General features: G+C 32.1%; 1 protein-coding gene across 1 annotated transcript; it reads right to left on the minus strand.

Moving 5' to 3' along the window:
* Window positions 1–8,372: 8,372 nt before the first annotated feature.
* Window positions 8,373–11,933, minus strand: LOC148603481 (uncharacterized). Its single transcript, XM_088552765.1, has 3 exons — window positions 11,607–11,933; window positions 10,452–10,879; window positions 8,373–9,143 (listed from the first exon to the last, which is right to left on the minus strand). The coding sequence occupies exons 1-3, from the start codon at window positions 11,911–11,913 to the stop codon at window positions 9,132–9,134; spliced, it is 747 nt and encodes a 248-aa protein (XP_088408891.1). The 5' UTR covers window positions 11,914–11,933; the 3' UTR covers window positions 8,373–9,131.
* Window positions 11,934–24,165: the final 12,232 nt, after the last annotated feature.

Genomic DNA, 24,165 nt, shown 5'->3' on the forward strand with positions numbered 1-24,165 from the left:
CCTATATATGTAGAATATAAACTTTAAGTTGTTAAAACAATATTCTGACGAAAGTAAGTCGACACGGAAATGGACAATTGCGAAAATGCAGAGGTGTTGTTTTGTCGTTGTAATATGTCGGTGGATACGAGTTTATTTATTATTTATTAATTATATTTATTAATCTAATAGTAATTTAGAAATTATTAGCTGTGTTGAAATGTATTAAGCTTTCCCATGACGAAAGTCTTACACATTCTCCTCACCGAATAGACTTCGCCCATAACAACATGGTGGTGTACCATAAACAAAGATTTAACGGTCGTCCACGTGTGGTTTAAAAAAATAATTTGAGAGCACAAATTATAATCCTTGTGTATGTTACTGGAAAGAACGGTAATCGATAATTTAGACAACGTTATCTGTAGTTGAGAGAATGGTAATACGTAATGGAGAGAACGGCAATCGGTAATGGAGACAACATTAATGGGAAATCAAGAGGATGAAATCGGAAATGGAGAGAACGATATTAGGAAATGAAGAGAACGGCAATCGGTAATGGAGAGAACGTCAATCGGTAATGGAGAGGACGGTAAGTAGCAACGGAGAGAACGGTAATCAGTAATGGAGACAGCGGTAATCGGAAATGGAGAGAACCATAATCGTTAATCAGAAATCAAGAGAATGTAATCGGAAATAGAGAGGGCGACATAAGGTGAGAACGGTAATTAGTAATGGAGACAACGATAATCGGTAATGTAGAAATTGGTAATCGGTTATGTAGAGAACTGTAATCGGTAGTGAAGAGAACGATAATCTACAGTAGAGAGAAGGGTAATCTGTTATCAGAGAGAACGGTAATCGGTAAAGTATAGAACGATATTTGGAATGGAGAGAAAGGTAATCGGTAACTGAGAGAATTTACCACTGTCAACACAGTTATCTTTCGTAAAACTCATCTTTGCAGTCTACGGTTGTTCATTTGTACATTGAGCAGATGATGCCTGTTGACGAGTATTTAAGCAAAAAATCAAAAACGTAACTTCGGCACATTGTGATTATGATATTCACATCTTTCTCTACAAATTAAACAGGACACAAAGTTATACAAAGTAAAGAAGAATTTTTCTTTGTTGCAATTTTGTTTTCGACTTAAAATATAGTTAACGTTACATCTTTCTTTTTATGATATTTGGTAAAGAGCCATTGGTGATGTCAGGACGATATTGTCCCTTTCTGTTAAGCTTTTAGTCACTAACAAATATAGTATTTGCCAATTTCTAACTTTAACTATTGAATTACTTACTTTTGCAAAATTGTCTCGTTACATGTACATCTTTACAATTAATTAATGACAATAATTACATTTTATCTCAAACCATTTACATTATTACATGAAGATATAAAAATCTGAAAATTAATTAATTGTAAAGGTGTACATTTAATTTGAACAGCAATATTTTGTCATTCCGAATCGAATGTATATTTTAATTACTTGTGCTTTACATATACCAAAAGTAATATATTGCTAACATGTCAAATATATAACATTGTCCTATCTTTTGTTCCAAAATTTGTTGTAAAAAGTACCATATTAAAACGATACACCAATATAGTATCGAGGATGTATTGAAACATTTACTGTACTTCTGATAAACATATCAAATGTGTAAAAACTATTAATTTAGATAAAATACGATTATAAGAGTCCTACCATTCTACCCTCATGTTTTGTGACCGTAGATACTTCGGTGATATTTGTTCCGTTTATAAAGGTTATTTAAAGAAAGAACTGTCATGCAAGGTCGATTTAGACAGGTTACAAGTATATTCAGGGTTGGATATACATGTCCGGTGTCAGACTCAACATTTAAAAAAAATGCAAATGTTTTTTATAAGTCTTCAATTAACATGGTAGAAACCGTTACATTACTATTTGTTATTTTCCGGTTCCATTATGTTTTTAATTTCTAGTGTAAATAATATTGGTATTTTCTGTATCAAATCTTGAATTACCAAAACTGCGTTGAATTCGGGTTTTCCCTTTTAAAACTAAAAAGTGATTTTTTTTAATATTTGTTGCGCTGTAAACTCATTGAGAATCATTGCACCTCCCTAAATTAAAACAAATATATATGTTTATGTCTTTTAGCAGTTTGTTTTATTCATTCTTTCATATTCTTTTTCTACCTTTTGTTTGTTTGTTTTTGTGTTTGTTCTTTGTTTTTTGATTTTGTTTTGTTTTTTGATTTTTTTTTTTGATTTTGTTTTTGTTTTTGATTTTTTTTTTTTTTTTTTGGGGGGGGGGGTTGTTTCGTCGAGCAGACTATATGGGAGCCTTATTACAACCCTCGATCATCCAGTTTAATCAAACAATGCTACTTTAAATGACAAACGTTAATTGAAATCAAAGTATCTATTCAGGCTATCGATTCCACAAAGTCTAGCAAATCTTTTATTCATTCAATTCTGACACCTGCTTTACCACATCTAGTCGAATTCTAGTGCATTAACAGTTAGTCTGAAAAATAAAATACTGTCTGTGTGTAATAAAGTTTTCTCATACATTTAGTACTACATACACCAGTTTCCTCTCCCAAGAACGGCAGTAAGGATTATATACTGCAAAGTGTACATAGTAACATTCCAGAATTTAGGTATCTTACTAAGCTTTCCTCGCCAAGAACTGCAAAAAGAAAAACAAGACGCAAATCATGTGTTTGAGTACAAAATTACACATGACATTGCTTGACATCCCTAAGCAAGCATTAGAGGTGATCCCTCCAATAGTTCATACCCCTTAGACTTATTCTCCTACGACATTGACTAGTAAAGCAAGCATTAGAGGTGATCCCTCCAATAGTTCATACCCCTTAGCCTTATTCTCCTACGACATTGACTAGTAAAGCAAGCATTAGAGGTGATCCCTCCAATAGTTCATACCCCTTAGACTTATTCTCCTACGACATTGACTAGTAAAGCAAGCATTAGAGGTGATCCCTCCAATAGTTCATACCCCTTAGCCTTATTCTCCTACGACATTGACTAGTAAAGCAAGCATTAGAGGTGATCCCTCCAATAGTTCATACCCCTTAGACTTATTCTCCTACGACATTGACTAGTAAAGCAAGCATTAGAGGTGATCCCTCCAATAGTTCATACCCCTTAGCCTTATTCTCCTACGACATTGACTAGTAAAGCAAGCATTAGAGGTGATCCCTCCAATAGTTCATACCCCTTAGACTTATTCTCCTACGACATTGACTAGTAAAGCAAGCATTAGAGGTGATCCCTCCAATAGTTCATACCCCTTAGACTTATTCTCCTACGACATTGACTAGTAAAGCAAGCATTAGAGGTGATCCCTCCAATAGTTCATACCCCTTAGACTTATTCTCCTACGACATTGACTAGTAAAGCAAGCATTAGAGGTGATCCCTCCAATAGTTCATACCCCTTAGCTTTATTCTCCTACGACATTGACTAGTAAAGCAAGCATTAGAGGTGATCCCTCCAATAGTTCATACCCCTTAGACTTATTCTCCTACGACATTGACTAGTAAAGCAAGCATTAGAGGTGATCCCTCCAATAGTTCATACCCCTTAGCTTTATTCTCCTACGACATTGACTAGTAAAGCAAGCATTAGAGGTGATCCCTCCAATAGTTCATACCCCTTAGACTTATTCTCCTACGACATTGACTAGTGATGGATATATTTGTTCTTTCTCTATTAGTGATTTTCTTGTCTTTACTCAGAAACTAGGTCACAGCATAAACTCCAAAAACCTGTAAGGCCTGTCTAATACTAAACCAGTAAATGCCCCCTTTTTTAAATAGCACCCCGCTTGGAACCACATTAAGTAACTATACAAATCATTCAACAGCACATGTACTAAGTCTACATATGTGCCACTGATATAATGTAACACAGTTATATGCTGAAACAAGACGGAAAAGCCTTTCATACCGATATTTCAATAATTTACTAGTAATATGACATGATACAAAATACAAAGTAAGATCCGTACCACAATATTCATCACTCCTTACCAGCTAATATCAGATGATAATATGCCTACTTTATAGTCAGTGTTCTAACGTAACCACCCTTTATGTACAAAGAAAATGAGAGACTTTGTAAATGAAGTTTGAGACAAATCGAATGTATCGCTCAACTAAAAGACGAGCGCTTACAATTTCTGTATGTTAAATATTAACCACAAGTTTGATTGTTAAATAATGCGGCCTAACAAGCTTCGAAACAGCGTCTGACGTTCGAACTTCACTCTAGACGCTGCAGCCAGCCCTCTCAGAAAATGCAAGAATCTTGCAATGTCGAGAAGAAGTGAATGATTTTACGCGACGTTATCCGATTGTCATACAACGTTTCATTTGAAAAGTGTCCGAGAATTTCGAAAAGCCTGTCTGCAGCGGTTAGTAAGAGACGGAACGAACGTCTGTCGCTGCATGGAGCTTGTGTCTTGTAATTTCATAAAACAAGGAATGCGTAATTATAGTAGGCCGGTAGTTTTACATGCACTAGTGTCCTGAAATTTTTACTACAGAGAAGATGTGTCGTTATTTATAAGATTTTATAAACTGTATGAATTTTGCTTTAACCCTACTATCCATTATGCCTTAAAACTTAATTATATACAAACGATAAAAAATGAACCTATTCTTTCTGAAAAATCCAATCAGCTGATGATATATTAGACATGATCTTTACTTCGTTTATTGGTTGGATGATACTGCCAGGAATATAAGTAAGAAACGGCTTGGTACCTCTTTCTCCTTTTCCCATGTTTATCGTATCGTACTTCCAGGTTATCCAAAATGTTTTGAAGGCATCACAATGAATAAAAGATGTTTTTCGAGTAGACATTTTGTAATTATTCGGAGGATAAAGATAAATGGTAGACCCCGTGCCATTGTTGTATCCCAAATGTACGTAATATTTACTGGAATCTCTACTTGTAAGGAATATTTAAACTTCCTTACATGTTTTCACCAGGAACGACAAGAATCTATTTTTCAGTGAACTATTTAATGATGGTACAAATGTACTGATATGTCCTGCTTGAGTTGTAATGTTTACGAATTCTGTAAAATAAAAGACCGAATTAAGATGTTGTAAATATTGAACAGTCAGTATAATGAAACATCGTCACTTGAAAACTTTCTAAATTTCAAAATTGTTTAATACATCATTTGTATATAAAATCCCCCTGGTAAACAACATCACACAGTATTTGAAGTGTAGTTATTATAAAACAAAGAAAGATTGATTTGCAGTTAACAGTAACAAAAAGGCAATGAAATTATATGTTAAGCTTCTGTCCTCTTCTTCTATCGGAACCATACCCAATGTAATCTCTGACAGAATTTTTCTGGTAAAACAGAAATAGCATTTCTAAACTAAGACCCTTCTAAACAACAAAATGAAAAAAGCTGAAAAAAATAAGTGAACAAGCAGTCATGCTTTTTGTCAATGAAATAAGCACAATAGTTGCTTGTGTAGAGCGAATAAATCGACTGCCTTGGGAAGTGATACTGCTTTTCTTTAACAGTTATATTGTTTTCTCCTGCAACTAACTCGGTGTATTATCAACGTTTAAGGTAATTCCACTGTTCTGTCGACAACCCATTCATTAGGATAATGCCCTTAACATACGCATCTATTGTATTAATAAAACAGTCCACTAGGTACGCCGTAGCATTCTCAAATGGTAGTAAAAACAATTTAGTACCTTTGACTTTTCTGCCGCATTTTCTTGACACGATATCACTATTTGAATGTTCTATTGCTGGATAACGTCCGGAGTTCATCCTACATTGGTAACTTTGTGGCACAAACAACATACAAACAATTAACGATCGTTCAACCTCTGTCCTAAAGGTTGACCTAGAAAACGCAATTGTTTTTTGTCTCTCCACTAAAAAATGGTTTTCTTTTACTTTTATAGCAGTTGTTTTGCAAATTACAAAAAAGCATACAAACACATTCAAAGGTAAATGCGTTTTTCGTTTCGTAGCAGAAAAATTAATGTGAGTATCAAACTTGATAAGGTTCACAACGAATGTTACCAAGTATAAAATATCGACTTTATATGTAGTTTGTGTTGTTGTTGTTGTTGTTAACTATTATTTAATTATCAAATCGTGTTTCCTACAATTGAAAAATGCAAACAATAAAATAAATAGAATACCAGTGAAGCTTGATATTTTATTCCGGAACTACTTGCTATTTATGACAATATAATCTTTATTTTTGAGTAATGAAATCATGTATATTTTGGTATAGAATACTTGTCGGTGTATTTGGAATCCGTCCAGCCGATTTTTAAACGCACTCAGACAAGTTAATTTGAAGAAATTGTGGAGAATCATAACCACAATGACTCCCACTATAAATACTCGATCATTACATTTTACATTTCGGCAAAAGCAGTCACTTGTACAGTGAGAACATATTGTTCATCATAATTATCAAATTGGTACTTTACGGTAATTCTCCCTTCTACGATAATAGTTCAATAATAGAGAAAAAACAACGATGTGTTCTATTACTGTTGTATCTAAAATAATAGGTTTTTTCGACTTTTCATGTAACTCTTAAGGATTTTGAAACTGTGTGTGTGTGTGTCTGTGTGTGTGTGTGTGTGTGTGTGGTTTACCATTGGTGTACAGCAATCTTAGGTGGGAATCAAACAATTTTATATGGTAAGTTTTTCCTACTTTCAGAATTTAGAAAATGTGTATGTGTGGTTTATCTTTTTTGAGCGATTTCGATTGAGTGGCCAGTATTTTGTAAGATCCAAAAGGATTGACTCTGATGGTTTTATCAGATAACAATTTTACATTACCTCGAATCAGACTGATTTAAATTCGGTCTCTCTAAGACTTTGGCAGTGCGTAAAACATGATATAAAAAACCCACAATTTTGAATGTTTAAGATGACTATTTGCACCATCAGAATCAAGGACAAAAATAGATTTTCAATATCATTTTGGTAAATTTAGGTATCATTTCATTAAAATGCACTGAAAATTAACATTTCAAGGGCAGATAACTATCAAAAACCTCATTTTTTTAACTATCTATTAAAAATTGTTTGAGTAAATTCAGAGATGTAGAGATAAAGTTATGGTCTTATTGAATAAAGAGGAATCAAGATAACCAGGATTCTAGCGGAAATCAACAAAACAATGTAATCCAGGGACAAAGACCAGACAAGGAAAACAGACAAAAACAACAAAAAACATAAATAACCAAAATAATACATACAAAGTAACAAATGTAAACTCCATTGAAAACTGGGAGCATGGACCAGGTGCACCGGTAGGATAAGCGTACTCTATTGGTCTAGAAACACCCACCGAGTCGCTCATAAAAGGTTAAGTCCGGGCTAGACCAAAGAGGAAAGGGAAAACCATGACACGTTGATCATTACTCAAAAGAAGTAAGTACAAGTTTTGAAAATTCTTAAGTTAATTATGTATATATATTTGAATTAGTGTATTTGATTATGTCTTCGATTGGAATGTTGTGTTAGTGTGCACTAGATCTTTCAAATGTAATACCATGCACACCTAGCTTGCAATGCCGAGATTCAAAACTCAACCATTGGTTCATACTGTTATTCTCGAATGTACTAGAACCTAGATCTGACTCTTTTTATTTGGCAAAACATACTCAAATTAAATTAAAACAAAGGTATTTTTCGTTATAGTGATAGGGGTTTCTGTTCTTCCTTTTTTTTATCCATTCCGTTCGTTAGGATTCTTTACCTGTTACCCCACCTACACCACTGAATGGAATTTAATAAATCTCTCACAGAATCTTTATTGCACAATTTATATTGTGACTTCCTATTATATATTTTGATCCAAAAGACGCATTTTATCAAATGAGGGATAGGGCGGAGTCAAGTCAGTGGGCGTTGCTCAAAGTTTTTTTTTCTAGTTTAGTTTACTTGTATGGCTTTTTCTAAGGTCGTTTTTATCATATATTTTATAAATAGAAAACTAGTTTCCTTCTTTTAAATTCTATTTAGTCAAAATAAAACGCATGGATTTAATCAAAAGAAATGATTTCATGAGTTGCACACATATGAATATAGTAGTGTATTGTATTATAGCTCAGGGGCTCCAAATGCTTTCGAAAGAGACATTAGCTTACTTCAGTACATTGTAAAGTTCGTTGATATTTTCTACTCTTGTGCGAAGTTTAATATTTCAAATGCTGTTCTTTAATCGCACTTATGTGCGATTCCCAGATATGCAGTATACTCTCGTAACAAACTTTATAGAAAAAAATATTGAAGTAACCAAAAAGATAAAGATAATCACATGAAACGAAAAATTACATAACACGTTTATTTGTAGTTATTACATTTCGTATTTTGTAGTTGATGTATTTCTGACATACTCATATTTTGTGACACTGAACGCTTGGTATTTTGATTACAAGTGATATTGCACTGTACTGCTGATGTTAGCTGTTTACATTCACAATAAAAGTGATCATCAGAGTAAATATTAATTGGTCAAATATTTCGATGTATTTGCCTAAATTTTCTCACTTTAAAAAAGGACATCCAAAATCAAATACATACAAAAAGTGGTTATACTTGACTCGACCTAAGTAAATGTACATAAAAATATATTTTTCTGAATCATGATGTAGAGAAACTAATTCTTCAAATTTCTACAGAGAAACGTAATGAAACATTTATGTCATCTTGGTGTGTGCAGTACCATGTTTTATGGAACACTTAAAGAGATATCGACTTCCGCTAGGCATTTACGTGTTCCATAAAACACGATATCACATGCACTGAGCTGCCATTATTCTATAGAATTAAAGAACAAATAAATTAATCTTTAATTTAAATACAAATATTAAATCATTTTATAAAATGGCTTTGAATATAAAAGCCTCAACATTCGCCACTGATCAATGAATAAATGAAAACAATAGATATAAAATACACCATAAACTAATCATTACATGAATGATTCAGACATGATATTAGAATAAGAAAAATCATATCGCAATAGTCAAACCATCGTTAATGTCATACATGGCACAATGTCTATGAAATTTCAGCTTTATTCGGTTGTAACATCCTATCGGATCTCCCTGCATTAACAATTCTCCTAAAAATGAAATAATTTATACTAGTTAGTGGTGTGTGTGATAGATTGAGCAATATATCTCATATAGATATGATGCATGTAGAGCAAAAGGCAGTAAGTCAGAAACAGTTATCAGCAATAGCTCAAAATTACGAGCGTGTCACCCATTATGCAATTCCTCGTGATTTGTTGCATTATTTCCATGTTCAGAAATATAGCACGGATTTTGAAGCCTTAAAACAGAACTTGTACTACTGAATACAAAAACGAGGGAAATAAAACCAAGAAACCAAGATAAGAACGGCGAATAGCTTATTTAAACGACAAAGACCTAGACCAAGAAAACAGTAGGAGTGAGCAGCCATCAAACTTCACTGAAACATGATATATGGACCAGCTGCATTGGTAGGGATAGCGTCTTCTGCTTTTGGAAGACAATGCCGGAAACTGCAGAAAGAAAAATTACGAAGACAAAATCGTACAACACAAAAAAACTTCAACGTACATGCAAAAAAATTTTAAAAAAATGTACTAACCTCACTTACAAACGACGGGGGATTCTTGTTCTGTAGAAGGTTAAGAAATGCCTATTTCTTGCAAGACACCTACCATGCTACTCACTCAATGTCAACAATTCATTACACGCCAACAGGACTTATGAAATACGTCATATTATTTTATTACAAGCAAATTACATGTATGTAATAGATACATGTAATTTGCTTGTTTTTTTTTCACCATGAAAACCGATTTCTTTCCCGTGTCATAACTTTACCTCTTCCTCTTTCGTATGTCCATGGGCAACTTGGCGGATGTTATTAGAAAAGCAGAGGAGGCTTACCTTACCTGTTCACCTGGTCATTGATCCTAGTTTTTAGTGGAGTCCGAGTTGCTCATTTGTTTCCTATACTTTGAAGTTGGAGCTTTAGAGCAGGTTTTTTTTCTAGATCAAATGTATTGCCTTAAAAATAAAGGTGTGATGAAGATCGTATATAAACTATCATATCCTGATATACTCCAATCTAAGTGTTCTCCACTGAATTCAAAACCTTAAAGACAAGTGTTGCTATTTAACTTGGAAAATGTAAAATGTAAGATAATATCACAAATTTAATCGCTGCCAGTGTATATTTTCAATCACTGGACCTATATATGTATAGGTCATGCGCCTTTTTTTACAGTTTTTTTTTTAATTTGAAAACTGTCAAACATAGAAGTAACGATCGTACATTTAGTTTGTGCCATAGGGTATTTTTGTTATTAATCGGGATATTACCACCAACCAGACTACACAGATACAAATGTATTATGCATAAAATATCTACAGACCTTTTCTATCTGAAATGTCCAATTAGCTAAGGAGATGTGAGACTGAATCTCGACTGTGTCTATTGTTGGAATAACAAAACCTGGAATATACATAAGGAACATGTGAGTTCCTTTCAATCCTCCCTTTCCTACTTTTATGGTATCGTCGTTCCAGGTTATCCAGAAATCTTGGTAAGAATCACAGTCTATGATAGAGGTGTAATGAGTTGAACTTTGGGAACCGCCAACTGAATCAAACCATATCCTTGACATCAAACCCTTATTTTCTCCAAAACGTACGTCATATACACTGGAGTTTTTACCACGAAAAAATATATTCACATCTCCACATGTTTTTACTTGGAACAATACGAACCTTTCGTTAAGCGTTTTCCTTAGTGATGGTACCGATGTTACCACGAGGGGCTGTGTTGTTATTTCAACGTATTCTGTAAGAATGATGAATGGATGTAGTGTTTAAGTTAAATCAATTTAGCCAAAAAATGTACGTTTAATCTTGGCTTTCGTATAGGCATTATGGCAGAGGCGCCGTTAAACTTTATATTTTTCCCCTTCAACTAAATGTGAAAATAATCTTTTAAAAAAGAAATCCCTATTTTCCTATCATATTTTTAAGGTATAGCCAAAAACAGAAATTTTAATTTTTTTTGACAGAGTTATCTATCCTGAACATGTTCATTTTCAGTGCATTTCATCGACATTATAACTCAATGGCCCAGCATGATATGGACAATTGTATCTGTTTTCCTTGATTCTGATTGTGAAAATAGTCAAATCAAAATGATGGGTTTTTTATACCATGTTTCACCTACTGCCTGATTCTTACAGACTGACACTTAAGACATGTCTTGTAGTTAAGCAAAAACTTCTAACATTTGGTGTTTTAAAATATCGGTACAAGAAAACAAACGATTTTTAGTGAAGAATTTAAGGAATTTAAAAATTGAAGTAACATAGCCCTGCTTAAAAAGAGTTTTATTCATCATATAAGGAGTGTTGTACGGTGGAAAAATTAAGGCTAGCGAAGACCAACTGACGAATAGCGTAGAATTGTGAGCCTATAGAATATTACCACTGATTTTTGAAACAACAAAGCATTAAGTATCTTCAATCATGGCGTAAAACATATTTTTCGATTTCTATCAATACTAGTACCTTTTATTTTACTGCCGCATTTCATCAATACAATACTACTGTTAGAATGTTCGATTAATGGTATATTTCCAGAATCCGTCCTGCATTCTCCACTCTGTAGTACAAATGTTCCACGTAAACAATGTACATCAGAACTACATAACCTAGCACAAGCCAATAACGATTGCTTAACCATTGTCCTTAGCCTTAGCCCAGAACTTGCAATTATTTTTGGCTTTTTCACTAAGAATTTGTTTTCTTTTACACTAGAAACAATAAGACTATAAAGAAGCAGGAAATAAATGAATATGCTCCAAACAACATGCATTTTGTGGTACTGGAACTCGAGGAAATTATAGCCAAGTACTAAAAAGTAACTTAATATATATTGGTTAGAATGGGGGTCTGACAAAACCATTTCAATATCGTCTTCTTTTAGTAAACTGATTGAGTCATATACATGATTGTTCAATATGAATGTTTATGAATTTTTGTGTGTGAAATATATGATGGGGCCACAAAATGGCAAGAATTTCAAACAATGTATTTCCGAAATATATTTCTTTAAAGCAACCTAAATGTTTTGCAAATTAAAATGAATCGATTTCTGAAGTAATAAAACTACAATTTATCATCCGAGTCCCTAGTATTAACTTTGTCTAGTATCAATTGATATTAACTTATATTCTACTTGAGTGAAGTATGCCTTGTGATCCTGGAATTTGACTCTCAGCCTGACAAGGAAAAGGAAATTGACAGTTTTTTAAATATCCAATCAAATCTGCTTACACGTTATTAGCTTTTATACCAGGAACTACCTTTTCTCGTGTCAATATATTTTAAATTTCCACATATTTACAAAATGGATGCCAATATCAAGTAGAAATTTAGAAAATATCATTTGTTATTTCAAAAGCTGTTGCAGTTAAGCTATAAGTTTTCAATAAAGCACGTTTGGTTTATTTTTTTTAAACAAATTAGTTTTACTATAAGAATGTGCTATACTGAAATAATAACAGAAGTTGTCGATTATATTCATTGTGTAAGAGTAGTTTACCGGGTATTCCTACGGGGCGCCGAATGAGACTTTATCTTTTTCAATTTTGTGTCAGAAAAATCTATTTTGTGTCACAAAAGTAAATTCAATTTTGTGAGATAAAATTCTATTTAGTGAGACAAAATTCAATTCTGTGTTACAAAATGCAATTCTGTGAGACAAAATTCAAATCTGTGTCACAAAATTTAATTCTGTAAGACAAAATTCAATTTTGTGTCACAAAAGTCTATTTTCTGATGAAAGTTTAAACTATGAAACATATACCAAACAAAAACTACGCCTGATCATGACAAATTTAAAAATAAGGTTATAATACTAACTGCTCGACAAAAAACTTTAAAAAGTAGATAAGATTAAAGCTGCATTAGCTGTCATTTTCGTAATTTGTTGTTTCTGTTGAAATATGCCTTAACCTTAAATCATTTCTACTAAATTGTACTTTTCTTGTATAATTTCATTTGATATCCACACATAAAATGCATTAAATACATGAAATAGGTGTCTATATATTTATTGTCTTGCAAGACAAAAAAATCGACCTAGTTAAATTCGTATGCATGTGACTTCTGGTGACCTTAATCCGCGCATGTGTTATTCAACGGCAAGAAAGAACGACGGACTCAAGCTGTAAAAGAAAAAAGTTCGAATAAAACGCAAGGATTTTTTTAATTTTACGTATAATGTGGCACAAATATGGAGATTATTCATTTTTAAACTAATCAAGAACTAGATGAAATGATATGAAAACAAGACAGTGCTTACCTGTGTATCCGTTATTGCTATTTTTTAACCAAGGTTAAAGTATTTTTTAAGCAAGGTGAATGGCCTGTCGACAATCTTCGGAAGTAATGCCGAAAAATAAGATCAGAGCTATCTATCTTCTCTGATTTAAAAAAAAAACGTTGTTTTCACAATATTCTGTAGGTATTATCGACATTTGTTGCTTCAATTGCATTACTACAAACTTATTTCATCGAATCAGCAAAATTCAGTAGAATCAAAACTGAACAAATTTGTTAGCTAATGCAGCTTTAAATTATATTCTGCGCACGACAATTAAATGTTTTGGTATTTATTTTTTCATCCCTTAAGTTGGGCTTCGATCTATTTCAGACTTTGAAAAGCACACATAAGATGTTGTGTGAACTAATTATCTTACAAAGTATTTAAAGGGACCTTTACAAAAGTTTTAAAATACATAGAAACCAAAATTAATATTTGGTATTAAGTAGAAAAGAAATATCTAAGGAAATCAATATTATATGGATTTATAATAAAGAGTACATGTTAATCTAAAACAAAACGTTTACTGAGCTAAATGTAGCATGAGTCTATTGTTGACCTAGCAACACAGATTCAAAACTACAAAGATAAGGAAATCAGAAATAAAACATTTAACAGAGGTAGACTGAAAGCGGCATTGTCCTCTTCCGATCAGATTCTTTCAGAAAAAAAATACCATATTTGGGAGATTAAAATCACACTCTTTCAACACTTAAAAAGCATGAAATACTGAAACACACTTGATATTTCAATAATAACATCTTTCTTTTCTGTTGATAATTACATGTGTTTACTTGTCCCATCTTATAATCCTACAATAGAATTTTTTTGCTACTCAGTCATGTCGTTTGGTTTTGTCGTTAATGAAGAAATGTGAAACTTGAGAAGTCTAAAAGTCAGATACTGTTATAGCTCTGGAGTAGGATTTATCGAATAATTTGGGAGTTTTTAAGTAGCAGTCTTCATGAGAATCAACTGAATGACTACACTTATAATCGGTTATGGTTCTTAATAAAAATTTGTCATAGTAGAAGCGTCGACTACCTCTGTCAAATCCAAGATCTTCGATGCCATAGAAATGTTTCCTTATTGGAACGTTTTGGAGATTGAAATATTAAATTAACAATTTTGCTTTTATAAATATAGATTCAAACATAAACAATTAATTTTTTATGTTAGTGTTGACATATTTTGTGGATAATGTACCAAGCTAATTTTAAAATGTCCCAAATATGTTTACTAGTGCTTGCTGATTTATTTGTCAATTCAAATATATTTGTTCAATGGGGTGGTATACTTCTTTCAAAAAATTTTTATTCGAAGTGATGTAAATATAAACTTCAGACTTTCATGAAATCCTTGAAATGAAATGGATTTACGATTAAAAATGAATCTTTTATTTTAAGCATTTGCGTCCTTTTTCTTGTTTGAATATTTACATCTTTCGGTACTCATATGGTTATCATCAATTAGGCAAGTGTCCGTTTCTCGTTTCATTGGATTATATTTTTCCTGGATTACTTTTTACTGCTTTTTTTTCAGTTTGATACACGCAGTATAATGTAATCAAGATGACAATTAATCCTATTATCAATGGATTTAATTATGAATTGTGATATAGAACTATATAGTAATTTTCAATAATCTTCAGCAATTTCGATATTCAGAAATATCAAATTTGAACATTATTTTTTGCATCGCAAAAGAATTTCTTGTAAACGAACAACGTTATCAATATACGAAGCTGATCTCCTACAATAAAAAGTCAGAAAAATTAAGAGATTTTAGTGTTTTGAGTAAAATATCCACAGGAAACATCAGATTATAAAATAAGCCATTTTTTTTGTGAAAGAGGAGCATGTCAAACTTAACTTTTTTGAGGAGTTATTTATCTTAATGCTCAGCATGTCTGTAATAAAAGGAAAGATTTCCAAAATACTCAGTTCACCAGAATGTAATTTCGAGAAATTAAAAATATTTTTTTTTGTTATATTATCAATTTGGCGATGTTTTATTATGATGGATTACACGGGTTTAAGTACTTGCAGCATAACCATAAGCTTCTCAATTTTATCAAAAATTGATCCACTTTTTCACTTTTTTTCCTATAGCTGAAATGAGGTGAAAGTAAATGGTAGGTATAATTATCGATTACAAGTCTTTAATATTCAGGCAAACCAGGAAAATCGAAAGTATGCATGTTATAAACTCACCTATCTGAAAATTCACTTTCACTTAAAGGAGTTCTTTTTTTTCTATATGAAATTACCACTGTTTGATATCTGCATTACTTGATATGTTTTGATGCTTTTCATTCGATTATTAGAAATCTGTTTATAGTTGTCTTCCTTGAAATGTTCTTTTTTTTATGAGCAACTCGGAGGGTGTTTCTAGAAAAGCAGAGGACGCTTACCCTACCGGTGCACCTGGTCCATGCTCCCAGTTTTTAGTGGAGTCCGAGTTGCTCATTTACTTCTGTTACTTTGTATGTATGATTTTAGTTACTGTATGTTCTTTGTTGTGTGTGTCTGTTTTCCATGTCTGGTCTTTGTCCCTGGATTATATTCTTTTGATTACCGCTATAACCTTGGTTCCCTTGATTACTCTTGCAGTGCATTCCAGTAAAATTATAATTCATTTTACCAACATTAAAAGATTTTTTGTGTTGATTTCATGATTCCAATAATAAAAATAATCAAGTAGTGGGTTATTTCAGACTATGTTTCACCCGCATAAATCACCTACAGCCTAATTCTTACACGGAGTTACCCCTAAAAAATCTCCAAACAACATACGAAGTATAGTAAACAACAATAATCCTCTCTTTCGTGAGAAAGCGATTAATGCATTCAACTTTTTTCAAATTTTCCTTTAGTATAATTCTCATTATCATGATGACTCGAGCATAATGTTATGAATAGGATGATCAAAATGAGATTATAATTTCAATTAAAATTTCGATGCCTCAACGAATTATCAGCTTTTATTGCTTATAATGCCCTTATTATTCTAACCTCTTTATGCGAAATCATAAAACATATCTAAAGTACCCCCGGGAACCATGTCTTAAGATAAATCTTTTTTATGCTCTTAACTTTTAAGAGTCTGAAATGATATATATATATATACTAATACTCAGAAGAATAACTGTTTAAACAATTTAGATGTTCATTTGATCGAATTTATCATTTAAGTATCTGTTGTATGAAATGAACAGAAAAGAAAAAATATTTTTGTTGATATTTCTGTTATGTGTGACATATCTAACGTCAGGTTTACAGACAACTTTCACCATGGACGGTAGTCTGGGAGGAAGGATCATCACAGACAGAATATATCGCATCATTAACAACACCTCAATATTCTCATGTGCACTACAATGTTTAAAGTACAAATACTGTACCTCTTTCGCCTACAAAATTACCAAACAGTGTAATCTGTACAATGACCAACATTACGGGAGCATTGGAGCTTCCGAAACTGGATGGACACATTTTCAAAAAGGTAATATGTCTGAATTACGGTATAAACGACTTGTGGTCAATTCTTTTTTTTAATTATTATTCGTATCAATGCTTTTGTACCAGTTATTAAGTGTTTTCAAAATACTGACAGTTTCCATGAATTAAAGTTATAGCGAATAAGATATAATGTCCATTGAAAAGAGTTGGCTTTACCTTGATTGAATAACAATCACAAGATAGTTTACTGTATAATTGACAAAGAAATTTAAACTGTCTACAAAACTTTGATTCAAATGTATACCTCTGAAAAGATAAAAGATTAAATGACTTCGATATTTGTTTATTCACTGCACAAGATATTTCCTCAGGTAATGTCCATTCAATCAGTTGGGAAGATCAACTCTATTACCTTGAAGTAAACTATATTATTCGCTATAAATTAGAGTTTTTTAAATCAAGATCAAATTATAAAATAATCATTTTTTTATTTATTTATTTTTTTGAAAGAGGTGCATCTCAAATTTAACTTTTTTGAGGTGATATTTATCTTAATGCTCAGCATGTCTGTAATAAAAGGAAACATTTTCAAACTACTCAGTTCTTCGGAAGGTAATTTCTATAAATCAAATCAGCGACATCGAAATAGAGATAAAATTGATAAAGATCTGAGGAAATGTAAAAAAAATAGGAAATATATGTAACACAATATTGAAATTCTTCCGTCAGTAGCAGGACACAACAGATTTTTTTTAAACCTGGCGTACGAATGTAAACACGCGTTTATCAATCAAAACCTAGCCAATTCAGTTATTACAGATGAGTTTCTTTGAATAAAAAATATCGGTATACGATTTAATAATTTAATTTCAAAAGTAACATGTTTTCTGGTTGTTTAAAAATGTGTCCATCACTTCATAGACCAAATGTTGTAATGTGACTGTGACGTCATCAACCTTTCAGAATGATCTACTGGTTGAATTTCGATGCTAAAATTAAATTATAATGAATGACTGTTAAATTGTTTCGGTCTATTTGAAATGACCTCAATGCCCATGGTGCACATTTGAAAGAGTAATCAATGGAACCAAGATTCTATTGGAAATCAAAAGAATGTAATCCGGTGACAAAGAGCATAATAAAATAATGTAAAAATAACCAGCTACGCAGCTTATTTAGTGTGCTCCACGTGATTGAGGTTATTTCTTCGTAGACCGAAAAAATATGTTTTGAACTTCCTATGATTAAATGGTTAAAATGCTGCCGATGAGAAGTAATTCCTTGGAGCATGTGTTCAGCACACCGAATATTTATTTGATTGGTATAATTTTGTATTTCAGCATATGTTTGTTATTATAAATATTTATATAGCTCTTTATCTCTAGAAAAAAAAACTCAAAATGTTGCTTTTGCGTTGATGTCCAAATTCTGTTTAATTTCTACCACAATATGTAAAAATGAGGCATTTTGTCAAATCGATTATATTTTTGCTTGATGAAAGTTTTAAAAATTTTGTAAACTTTCATCAAGTAAAAAGTATAATCGATTTAACTTGGAAAAGTTCAAGTATTAATTAATTGGGTTAATTTTAAAGCTTCGACACTAAGTAAATGCAATGTATCACACAAACGCTTGTTTTAACTACGGTATTCTGAAAACAAAAAATATAATAACGGAGGATACAGAAGAAATTACTCCAAAATCATATAAACGTAACTTTCTTGGTACCATTGTAAAGCTAAAACATTGGGCTACATGTTGATGCATACATAAGTGAATTTACTTCGTTGTGTAGAAAAAATGAAGTTCGAAGTACAAATAAAACGTAAAAAAATGAGGTATAAAAAGTAGCCAAAAAATAAAAAATGCTTAAGTTTTTTTTAGTTTTTTTTCGGCAAAATGATTCGTAAATAGGAAGCATAAGAATAACTGGAAATCATATTTTGGTTGATGAGTGGGGTGATGCATAAGGGTTATCTCAGCCGACGTATTACTTGTATACCATTCAGGAACACCTGACACCACTTTTGTTTCGAGAGTTTGAACCGGGTATGGGTGGCTATGATGTTTGAGTTCATCATGATTTACTTTCCTTTGTAGTTTTGGCTGTTGGGATTTTGCTGCACGTTGATACTTCGTAATTCTATGCACTTCCTTTCATAACCCGTGTAAAACAGTAGGGCTTCTTCACAGTAATTTGACGTTTTAGTGGTTAAAAAGTGAAATATAAAGAAAAATTGTTGGTATATATAGCGATATTTTATTTTTTTTTTTTACTCTTCATCACTAATACGTCAAATTACAGTAGATTGTTCAAAGCAAGGAGTAATTAATGGCCAATATCATTTCCTTTCCATTTTTCCCGATGGATTACTCTTTCATTATGTAAAATTAAGTTGGAAGAATGGACTTTCCAAATTTGTTTCGTCCAGCACTTTTCTAATCAGCGTTTTGAAATCTATTTTGCCATTTATGACCTGATTTGAAGTTTACACGATCGAAAAGTTCCGAGGTCACACATCATAAATATTTTTGTGCACATCACCTAGAGAAGAAAAATCATATCATGTAAAGAAGAAATCACTGCAAGTAAAGAAAAGAAAGTAGATATGCAGTATTTAGTTATACCTATTAGAGATCAACAATACGTAGAGACGCAACGACCTCATGTAATGAAAAAAAAAACACCGCACGTAAGGATAAATCCACATAACGTCATAACGTAAATTTATGTTGACATAACTTAATAAAACGACTGGACGTAAACGAAATGACACAACGTAAACACAAAACGATATATGTAAAGATGTTCCCTCGTAAGTACAAAATGACCACATATAATAATAAAACCACAGCAAAAAATATATGATTTACAACACATTAACAAATGTGTATCTCATTAGACACTTTAGGCGTTCCATATAAAAATATCCTTTTTTTTTCAGCTGGGTATTACTGTGAGTACAAAAACGGCTATCATTTCTTTGAAAAATTTGATTTATGCATCAAGCTGCATGACACAAAGGTTGACTACGGAACGGCCAAGAGTACATGTACCCCATCACTAAGCAGTTCCCTCGTGAAAATAGATGACGTTGGCAAACAAGAAGCCGTCTACATATACGCTAAAGGTGACTGCACAATACAGTAAACACAAATTAAGATACCAATACTTACAGCGAGTAAAATAGAAAAAAAAATCAGATCAAAGTTGTCTCCCCTTGATATAATTACCATTACGTAGACAAGGGACGTAGACAATGGGATGGGGTCAAATATCCGACGCTTTCCTACCTTATGCTTTAAAAAAATCATTAATATTGATTATAAGGAAAATGGAAAAAAGGGAAATCACATGAACACTTCCGCCCTATTCGGAATTTCTGGATCCGCCAGTACTTTTAATAAAGAAATATATATAACTATATATTCAAAGTTGATTTATGTGTCATTGAGGTACAAAAGAAGTATCATTACACAGATTCTATTTTTTGTCTTTATAAACGTGATATACTTTGGACATGTGTGCTTACTGATCAGATGTTGAGCACGACCACGAATATCTACATGCAAGGATTTCGAACACCTGGAACTAACGACCAATGGCAGTTCGATGATAGCACACCCATTACATATTTACCGATGAATCCAGAGCAGGTGACCTCGAACGATCAGAAGTATCTGGCAATGAATATGAGCCTTTCTGCTACAGGCAGATGGAATGATGAAGATGGTTTGGAAAACTATGCTTTTATCTGTGAGCAGAGACCAATAACACTACCGGATGTTGATCCAGGCGTCCTCCTTCTTCCACCTCCACCAACGAAGTAGTTTGCACGGCTCCGGAAAGATTGTGACGATCAATAATATCTCAACTCTGAATATTATCTTCAAAGATAGTGTTTGTTGTTACTTACATATACCAGTAATAAATGAATGTGACCACATACCGATACACTCTTTTTTCTGCTATAATTCTGGTCGTGAAATAAAATACCAGGCAGGAGGGAGTACGGCCGTTTTAACCCCATTTGGTGGAAAATTTTTCATTTCGTTTAAAAGTTGGTCAAACAATATTTCGGAAACTCCTTCTTATGGAACCCCTATAGAACCCAGTATCAAAATATCTCGATCTGTTCCAGACATGAATGTACATAACTAATTTAGAATCAGTGAAATACATTATCAATTTAATTTCTTCTTAAATACAGAATTAATTACACAATGGATTGTTTTAAAACCATGGATTTATGATTTATGATAAAAAGTTAAACACTCCATTCTTTGCTCATTTCCTTTTTTTTTTTTTTTTTTTTTTTTTTTTTTTAAATATCTTGGTAAAAAAAGCCGATAATAGCAACTTCATTAATGTCGACGTCCTTCCTAAATTGTAAACATGACAAAATTGAAAATGGGATTCTCTGAGCAGGTCAAGCTAGTAAAATCTGAAACATTTTTGTCGTACAAATAACCACAACCATTCTGAACCGATCTCTCAAATAAAAATGGCCAGTACTTATAATTGATTTCTACAAGACTAATTTTTTTCAATAAAATGATTTGCATATTCACAGAAAGTTAAATTCAAGATTACCAAAGCGAAACACAAGGAATAAAAAGGCAATGCAAAAATACAAAGAATTGCAAGCGAAATATTGTAAAACTTACAGCATTGGCAGCCTTAATAATTGGCTCTATTTGGCTACGGTCGATTTTGAAAATATACTTTGGTGACGAGAATGGGATTTTTTAGTCTGGAGAAGAAGAATAAGCGTGTTTACTTTCCGATTAAAGGGTCTATGAAGGGTATAGTCACAAAACAAAACAGTTATGATTAAGTTACATAGAGAACAATAAATGTAATTTTACAAAATAACATAATGAGAGGATACAATCTCTGAGACTTAATTTGAATCATTTGAAAGAAAATTAAAATACAACTTGTGACTTTGAAACTTTTCATCTAAACAAGGTTAATATTCTGTTGATATTTTGTGTAAAGGATACTATTGAAATTGCACTTTTAAACCGTCCTAACCCATGTAATATCGAAGACTCAGGCGGATAGACTTAGTCAATTTCTTATTTTACGCGAACGCTAAGTACTTATCATTATTTTTTTTTATACTTATTTGTTATTAGTTAAAACTTATGTTATTAGTTAATTCTTATATGTGATTAGCTAAAACTCAGTTGATAAGATGTATGTGTTAGGGCGTATCTATTTTTTTTATTCAATAGAAGTTACTTGTTATGGCTATTGATGGGTTTATTTGATATTCGAATGGCAACGAACAAGCCATACTTCTCTTGAAATGGATTCGACTTCGGTCATGACATGTTCGATGAGAAAATCACCATTTAGATAAAAAGTACATAAATTTAATTTCCAAATTTTAAGTATTCAAGAAAAAAATAACTAACAACTAGTAAGTAACAACAACAAATGACATACTAAGTATTAACTAATTACAAATAAGTATAAACTAATAACTACATATAATTACAAAATAACTGATAACAAATAAGTATTTACCAATAACATGTAAGTATGTACTAATACGAAATACGTATTAACTGAAATCCGTATATGGTAAGATGATTAATAATTCTGTTCGTAAATAATGACCACGGTATAGGAAAAAAACAAGTTAACTAGTCAGAGTGTGACAAGTTTGAAATTTAAAACTATTTATCTACTAAGCTTGTCATAACAATGTAAGTCGTAACAAATAACTATTAAATAGTAAATAAAAATGTCCGTTACAACGCTTCCGTACAGCACACCTCAGTTTTATACAGAATACAAAAAAAGGAAAAACGCATCTGACAGTTGAAAAAGTAATAAAGGGGTTAAAATAATTAACAGGAAGTGAATGTGTTGTGACAGGTGACTCAACTGCGAAGAGTACCAAAGGACAATGCATTAAGCCGTACGATTGGTTACTTTGGTATATAAAATTGAAAATAATTTTTCAAGTAGTTTAATACGAATAATGAGTAGTATCAACACCAACATGTCTACAATGTACCTGGTACTGATTAGTATAACAAATCCCACTAGCAGTCATTGACATCAGTATTTCATTATTTTCATATAATGTTTTATATTAAGCAACCAATTAAATTTATCGTTGATTCCAAGGTATTGAAAATTAGCACATGTATGTAGATTTTTTTCCTTGGATGTGCATCGTAGGCATGTTTTGCTGTGTCAAAGAACATCATGGCCCGGGTTTCATAAAAATATCTCAAGCTGAGAATTTCCTCGCCCTGTGTTTTTCGATATCGATCCGTAAATCTTCAGTTTCAATTGATCTGATTGGTCGAAATTTGAGTTGAGGAAGGATTTGAGGAAAATCTCAATTTGACATGTTTTATGAAACTGGACCCTGATATCTTTAACGTTCAATTTGTGATCTATGAGCAGATATTCTGAGTCTGAATGTACTTCTCAAAGTTCTTAAAAATTCAAAACAAACAATATTTTTCAATGCCAAATTGAATTTTTTTTTTTTTGATAAGGGATAATTATGTTTACCGTTACCTAGTGATTTGTTTATATATTTTGCCACAAGCAAAGGTAATGCTGAAAAAATAATTTCTTACTTAGTTCTTTAAATTTTGCAACTTAATTTTTTTCACCAATGATTTATGCATAACTTTATGTTGTTAAATATATATTTTATTGACCCAAACCATGGAAGATTTTTTTGATAAAACAGGGATTTACTTTCTATAAATGCACGATGGATTTGATGAATCAAGGTTCTCCAATCTATGCCACTATTTGACCATAAATGTAACAATCTCCCCAGTTCAAAGTGAACACCAAAGTTAATAGTTGTTTATTTTATGAACTAAATAATAAATTTACAAACTTTAATGTGCATGTGATAACAAGGTAGGTTTGAATACTTTTAGTATATACTGTTTAAGTCACATGTTTCAGGTCGAATATTAGCTGTATAAGGACTATACATACCCCGTACTTAAGCACAATGAAAAACGAATTGGATTATGATCAAAAACATGTAAAGACACATTAATCACTTTTTACAATGTAGTTTGTAGAAAAGCCCTCTTGAAGAGTACTTGTTGAGCAAGGGAGAAAGATTTAGAACGGCAGAAGGTATATCCATAGAAATTTGTATGAATTAACACATTCAGTGTCTGTGTTATTGAAAGAGAATTTTTGGCCTGTTCTGTTGAAAATCAAAATTTTAGTTTTTGAGGTGTTTTCATTAAAACACCAGTTTTTTACTATAAATTTGGAGTT

The sequence above is a fragment of the Perna viridis genome, chromosome 11 (genome assembly GCF_037379345.1).
Source record: "Perna viridis isolate PV_CMFRI_1.1 ecotype Kerala chromosome 11, ASM3737934v1, whole genome shotgun sequence".
NCBI classification, from domain to species: domain Eukaryota; kingdom Metazoa; phylum Mollusca; class Bivalvia; order Mytilida; family Mytilidae; genus Perna; species Perna viridis.

Bases quoted from the DNA above. Each gene is read 5' to 3' on its own strand.
- LOC148603481 (XM_088552765.1), bottom strand. From the start codon at position 11,913: ATGCATGTTGTTTGGAGCATATTCATTTATTTCCTGCTTCTTTATAGT. The intron at 10,880-11,606 runs GTACTAGTATTG...TCATTCTTACAG, and splicing joins ATGCGGCAGTAAAATAAAAG to AATACGTTGAAATAACAACA.